This window comes from Morone saxatilis, unplaced genomic scaffold (assembly GCF_004916995.1).
Source record: "Morone saxatilis isolate NCDOM2014 unplaced genomic scaffold, NCSU_SB_2.0 Contig7, whole genome shotgun sequence".
NCBI classification, from domain to species: Eukaryota; Metazoa; Chordata; class Actinopteri; family Moronidae; genus Morone; species Morone saxatilis.
In genome coordinates this window covers 12,890,113-12,897,160 of record NW_023340246.1, presented here as the reverse complement: position 1 = coordinate 12,897,160, position 7,048 = coordinate 12,890,113, and the positions used below count along the sequence as shown (strand labels likewise).

Genomic DNA, 7,048 nt, shown 5'->3' with positions numbered 1-7,048 from the left:
CAGGCAAGAGTGTTTTAGATATCAATGTGTCCCACCCGAACATCACACATGTTGAACTTCAATTAATTACTCTTATTTAGGCAATATATAAAAAAAAAGCAAAAAGCTACTTTTATCTGCAAGTTGATGGGGTCTAAAAATTAAAAACTAGTTTAACCGACTCTGAGTTGGCCCAGAAAAGGTAACCCCCCCCCCCCCCCCCCCCCCTCCCCCTTCTCTCTCCCTCTCTTAAAGCCGGATCTTTCGCGACAGACCCATCACAATTTCCGAGCGGACTGTGAACGCAGCACCATTATCCACGGCAGCCGATTCAACAGTAAGTCGTCCATCATCTAATTACAGTCAAGCAGCATAAGAAAGAAGGTAAATCTGTGTGTGTTGTCGTTACACTTGAACTGGGTTTGTGTAGACTCTGGTGAAATCGTTCAGCCACCACAGATTAAATCCCTCCGACCCTCAGCAGCTCGTTTTCTAACGTTACCGGCGAGCTCCTGTCTGCAGCTCATTGTGGCGCTTTCTTTCTGTAGCTGAAGTTATGGGAAACAAAATCTGTCGACATGAATCCCGACTGATAAATGAGTACTCCCCACTGACCCAGAGACAGTTACAATAAGGGTTTGTGCTTTACGGCTAGCTCTGAATGCTAATCCCCCATTTCCGCATTGATGATCCGCCCTGCTCGTGTTGTAGCTCGTCAGGTTGGTCTGAATGCTGCAGTCACTGCTCATACTCTATGTATTGTTTGTGCTAGTGTATTTGTGTTTATCTGATGGATGCTAATTGCTTTAAATTAATTAAATGGCCACAACACTCGCGTTTTTTGTTTTTTGTTTTTTGCAGGAGAGAGAAAAACTCAGTCCCAAACTCGGTTCACTAATCTTGCAAAATTGTAATTGCCTTGGTGATAAGCCAATATAATCATGGAGGAGGATAAAAGTCAAGATAATTTCTGCTTTACTAGCCTCTTGTTAAAAATTCGGCTTGTAGTTAAACACAAATCAGTTTTTTAATTTCGATTAAATCAATGTTTGTTATCATTACTGAATAGTATCAGCGTTGGTGCAAGGTGCCCATGATATCGGTCATGAAAGTTAAAAAAATGCATTTAAATGAACTATTAGAGAGATTAAGCATATGCCGAATTGAGTGATAGACATTTATTAAAAAAAAAAAAAATTATAGAAGCCATTTACTTTTTCCTAGAAGCAACAGAACATAAATAAAAAATGACACAATTTTGAACGGAGTTTGGCTTGGTGGTCTCAGCTGGCAGAAGAGTGGGTTGTATCAAGGATAACCCCACCCATCCCACACAGTGTACTTGATGCTTTAAAACAAAAAAAAAACGTACAAGTATATTTGTGTTAAAATGTCTGTCTCTTTGATTTTGTTTTCCCTTTCAGTAACAATGAATGTCACTCATGAAATAAGCTTGCTGGTGGAGGAGATTAAGCGACTCGGCAGTAAAAGTGAGTCCACGCTATGATTCAGTATATGAGATTGATGTATTTTCACTTAAGCCTGTTCATGATCACTTCTAATGAACCAGAAACATGCACTCATGTGATGTTGATCAGTAGTTCTAGCTCACCACACCTAATGCTGGAAACATAAATAAACTAGCAGGTCACACTGCCTCCAGATTGTATCAGTCTACAAAGTCTTCACAGCAGACCTATTCTCAAGTCTCAATTATTTAATATGTGGACTGTACAGAAATGGAGTCTCTCTATGTGAGGGAATATACCACAGTAGAAATGGTACATGCAAGCCCTCAAAAGTGTGTGTGTGTGTGTGTGTGTACACATACACACACACACATACACACACACCAACTTCTTAGTGATTCACGCTTGAGCCTTTACACTCTATGCTTATTTTCTCTTAAAATAACTCCTATGTGTGCCTGTGTCTCTTTCAGATTCTCACACAGTTTGTACATTGATGAGTCTTCTTTCATGCTTCTATAGTTGGTGCTAATGTTGCGTTCATGGTCCTTTTTGTGAATTTCAGATTATGTATGATATCACTCACTTGGTGAACATAAAAATGTGCCAACAAATCGGTGGCATAATGACCACCTAGTGCTGAGATGATTAGTCGATTTTAAATGAAATAATTGGCAAGAATTTTATACTCGTTTAATTTTAAGGTAAAATGCTCAAACGTCCTGATTCCAGCCTCTAAAATGTCAGTGTCAGTGAATTAATCTTTGGCCTCTGTACAGCTGCTGAGACAACAAAACAAACAAAGCATTTGAATTGTCAATATTGTTGTTATAATTATTAGCATACAGAGTCAGAAAACAGCAGGCAGCTATAATTCATATTGAAATTACAAACCATCCTGTTTGGAAATAACTTTCAATCTGCTCAACTCTCTTATTTCAGATGCTGACGGTCAAACCAGCGTGAAGTTTGGGGTCTTATTTAAAGACGACCGTTGTGCCAACATCTTTGAGGCGTTGGTGGGCACCCTGAAGGCAGCCAAGAAGAAGAATGTGGTCACCTTCCAGGGCGAGTTGCTTCTTCAAGGCGTCCACGATGACGTCGACGTTGTCCTGCTCCAAGAATGAGGCCAAAGTTCGGACCAGATGGGCCTCTAGCGACTGTGGGTCATACTGAGTCCTTCCAAAAAATACTGAGCTTCTGCAGTGTACCGGCTTGTCACTGAGCTTCTGTTTTCAGTTCTCTTCATACATGTACAAGGCTCGGTATTTGAATTCAAACACACTGACCAAACAGATTAGATAGAACAGTACACGTACCAGACCCGGCATGTCTGCATAGGATTTCATTTGATTTCACCACGTCAAATGGAATCTCAAAAAAAGGCATTTGAGAAAACAACACACATTCATAGTTTTAGATAACGAGAGAAAGTTTTGTCTTTCTCAGGTGCTGCTGTTTTATCAACCACGGGTCTGACATGTCATTTTTGATACACTTTTAAGACTATAAACGCACAAATCAGGAATGCAATAATTTGCGTAAAGCATTCATTTGGGTTCTTTTTTTTTTTCTTAATTTCTGGAAAAAACGTACAGTATGGGGTTACTATCACAACCGAATGCCTCTCCTGATGGTATCAGTGTCGGGATAAAGGACACACAGAACAAGATACTGGCTCGAATTTATTAACTCTGACAAACTTTGTCTTCACATTTTTAATTGGAGCACTCTGACAAAGTTTATAATGGATACTTGTTTAAAGCTGCACTAGATAAATTCAATGGGAGTTTTAAATGTGTTTGAGTATTTTAATCTAGTGTAGCTTTAAGACAACAGGTAGTGTGTTTCCACCAACAGTGTCACCAAATGGCAGTTCCATTTACTGTTTACATAAGCCATTTATACTACCTCTTGTGGACTTTGTAAAAAGACATTATCAGACCAGTGCTTTTGGAAATCTAAGAACAATTCCTTCATAGAAACTACAAATACAAGTGCATTGAAAGAATGACTTTTGCACCTTTTTGTACTCATTGCAATCTGCTAGAGTAGTTTTTATTCCATCTTTTTATAAGTGGTCTACGAATGAATTTTCTCTGCTAAACAAACTCCAAAACTTGCCTTTTCGTAAGAAATAGCTGATGAGCAAATGGCGAATGTATTTCTCGTGCAATTTTTATTAGTGTATAATTACAGGGTGATTGGTGCCAAATGCAAAAGATGAATTTGTTATGTTCCTCAGGACCAAATCGATACAACCAAATGTTTAATAATTGTCCTGTTGCTTAAATTAGGTGTCTTACTTGTGACACAAGATGTGCATTTATAGTTTTATTAGTTAAATGTTTTTATTTTACCACTCTTTGCTCCGTACTGTAGGTCAGATGATACTTGCAGATTAGGTGTGACCATTTTGCTTCGTTTCCCACCATGAAAACTAATTTGTTGTGTCTGAGTTCATTTTTGCTCATATCACTGACAAGGACTTCTGGCCTGTATGGAGGCCCAAAGTGGTCGAAATTAAATAATTTAATAATAATAATTAATCATATGAACAAATACAGACAAAATATATTTTTTAATTTAATTCCAGCTGTTTTTATTTTAAAATGCCATTTTCTAAATGATGATTTTGTTTGTTTTAAAATGCCACTGTTCATCAGAATTTGGCATGGTGGAAACAGCTATTGATTTGTTGTTCACCCATTCAGACCAAAGCCAATTTTAAGATAGAAACTGCTGTAATAAAACAAAAAAATTAAATAATGTGTTATTGTGAAAAGACACAGAATCAACATTTCACAAACAGCAGCTGAGTTTTAAACACTTACTGGATTATTTAACATTTACATTTAATATTTTGTCTATATTTATTCATATGATTTATTTCAAAAATATTTGATCATATAAGTTTGACCACTTTGGGTCTCCTTTGTGGGTATTTGGATGTGAGAAGAAAGATTTTGCCTGAATGTAACATCTACTTGGCAGCTCTTGCGCTCATCTGCATAATATCAAGATTTATCTATCAACTGTGTGTGAGCCACGCCTCATCTGCAAGTCTTATGGGACCCATTTCATATTCACTGCTGTTGTATCAACCTCGCTAGGTCTTTTAGTTTCAGGTGTTGACTGTTTGACTTGAATTATAGGATTTTTCATAGGAGACCATCCGCTTGTTTCGTGATCTCTACACAGCGTTGGTGGCATATCAGGACAACCGAAAGAGCTTAATCATATTCTAATTATTAATAAAACTGCAATGTAGCCTAGGAAAGATCAGTAATGTGACATGTAATCATCAGAATACAAACAATAGGCTGAGTAGAAGTGAGAAAAGTTGTGGAAATGATGGGAGAGTGAGAGAGTGAGGAAGAAACATGCTGCTTGCATCGCTGTCATTTTAGATTATCCTGCTGTTGTCGCACTGGAGTGACTTCCTCCTGAACATAAATGCATATATAAGTCAACATTTAGCAAGAGGAGAAGGTTGGCAATACCTCGAGCCATTTCTGTGAACTAGTGGGATGCCTGCATGATGTGTTCGAGTGTGTCATTATTGTCTTTTTGTATTGGCAATAACACATTCCTAAAGGAACAGAGGTGTCTGTTACTGTGGGATTCACTCTGAGAAATAAAATCTTTACACTTGAAGCCTTGAACCTGCTTGTCTGCGTGTTTTATCTGACGTCTCTAAATCTCAAAACACACTGGATATGTTATTGATTCAAATGGGTTATTATTGGTATTTATTGTAGTGGCCATTGAAAATGGACAATATTGGGAAATGTACTGAGCTTACGTTGCTTTATTTTTCTTTGACATTTCGTTAATTGTGGTTAATATTTAAATCCTACATCTTCTGAATGGAGTAGATTTTTGTAGTAGTAGCTAGCACTCAGCTGCTTTGAAATCACAGTTTCTACAGATTTAGGGCCATTATTGTGTGTTTTGGTGCAGAAAGATTGTGGTAACAGCAGGTTGAAATATTACTGAAGTGTTGCTTGGTGTGTGGGATGAAAGCCAAATTGGAAAGCAGCTGCTGTTTTGTTCAGCATCTTGAGTAATGTTTTAAACAGGTTTGAACAGTACCTGATAAGCTAGAAATCTTTAAATGGTGAGATTTATAAGTGGAGTTTGGCACCTCAAACTCCTCCAGGACAAAAAACCCTTTAGTTATTCCACAGGGATTTTCTATGATATATCAACACCCAGGCTGATGAATGATGTGCTGTAAAGTGATGCCTCCCCACAGGTATGTGACACTTAACTTCATCTCATCAGCTTCTGCTGAGTCTGCTGCTGCATTCAGGTACTGTAGGAATATTTGACACGGCTACTTCAGGTTAAATTGAAGTTTTATTATGTACTTTTCCATTTACCTGTAGTTAAACTTACAACAAACAGGAATATGTTTACAGAAGCAGTAAGTGTGGGAAAGTCAAACCAGCTGCCTTTTTATTAAACTGATATCTTTTTCTCCATCTCACAGTGTATTATGTAATACTATTACATTATATTAGGTAAATATAATTTATATATTATAATATATTATTCTGCATAGTGCTTTAAGTATATTTGACGCATATATGAAACTTAATTTTTGACCATGAATTTGACCTGTAATAGATTATTTCTACACTGTGTTATTCTGGTTTTCTTGACAATACGTCTATAACACTTTGGACTGTAAAGCGTCTTCCTTCAAATTAAATTCTTGAGTTTTAAAGGTCCAGCGTGACAGATTTATTGGAATCTAGCAGTGAAGTTGCAGATTGTAACCCCTCACCCAGCCGCTGAGTGTAAGCATTTCCAGTTCAAAGCTATTTTCCTCCTCAATTACAAAAATCAATCCATGGATGTGATTGGCTTTGTTGAACTAATTTATTTTTTTATATTAACTGTAATACTATTACTGAACTGTATTACTAAATAGTTACACTACTAGTTACTGGGGAAAGTACTATTATTACTGTAATCTTATTAAGATAAGATAAGATAAGATAAGATAAGATATAAGATGTTCCTTTGTTGATCCACCGTGGGAGGAATTCAAGTTCGGCACAGCAGCTCAGGGGGAATGTAGTGCAAATAGTAGAGAAGTGTAAAAATACAATAAAAGAATATATAATAAAGATATAATAAAAAATATAATGAAAATATAAAGACTATATGCAATAAAGTGGAATATGTGTATTGTTAAGTTTGAGTTGTGCACAGCAGGTTAAAGTCAGCGGAGGTGGGAGGTGCTGGGTCACCTGCCCAACACTGCACACTGGACCCCTTTAACCACTGAACGATCTCCAACAAGCGTGTGAAAGTAGAAAAAGAACAGAAGCCCCTTTTTCCACCCCCTGCAGGACCTTGAACGCACCACACGTCGTTGACGGCCAGTGCGCTGTGGTGGTGGAGGAAGGGGGGCGGGGTCCTGTGACGTCAGGGGGTGGAAGAAAACAGCGGAGCAGGAATCAAAACAAGAGACGGACACGCCTTCGCTCTTAAAGGTTATAGCAGCTTATTCCTCATAACTGCTGCTGTCAGAGCCGCGCTAAAGCTCTGCCCCGTCGGCCACCAGGACACCGGGACCGACAGCGCAA

At 38.0% G+C, this 7,048-nt stretch overlaps 1 protein-coding gene across 2 annotated transcripts; it reads left to right on the top strand.

Annotated features, from left to right (window-relative positions):
* The first annotated feature begins 240 nt into the window (after nt 1-240).
* On the top strand, nt 241-5,113 carry abracl (ABRA C-terminal like). 2 transcript variants are annotated; one of them, XM_035679196.1, is made up of 3 exons: nt 241-316; nt 1,404-1,469; nt 2,391-5,113. In XM_035679196.1, exons 2-3 carry the CDS (start codon nt 1,409-1,411, stop codon nt 2,573-2,575), a joined length of 246 nt encoding a protein of 81 aa, XP_035535089.1. In that variant the 5' UTR covers nt 241-316; nt 1,404-1,408; the 3' UTR covers nt 2,576-5,113. The 2 variants fall into 2 exon arrangements, with proteins under 2 accessions (XP_035535089.1, XP_035535090.1); XM_035679197.1 differs by having other exon boundaries at nt 268-363.
* The last annotated feature ends 1,935 nt before the right edge of the window (nt 5,114-7,048 follow it).

Excerpts from the sequence above, each read along its gene's own strand:
- abracl (XM_035679196.1), top strand. The coding sequence starts at position 1,409 with ATGAATGTCACTCATGAAATAAGCTTGCTGGTGGAGGAGATTAAGCGA. Across the intron at positions 1,470-2,390 it reads TAAGCGACTCGGCAGTAAAA|ATGCTGACGGTCAAACCAGC; the intron begins GTGAGTCCACGC and ends CTCTTATTTCAG.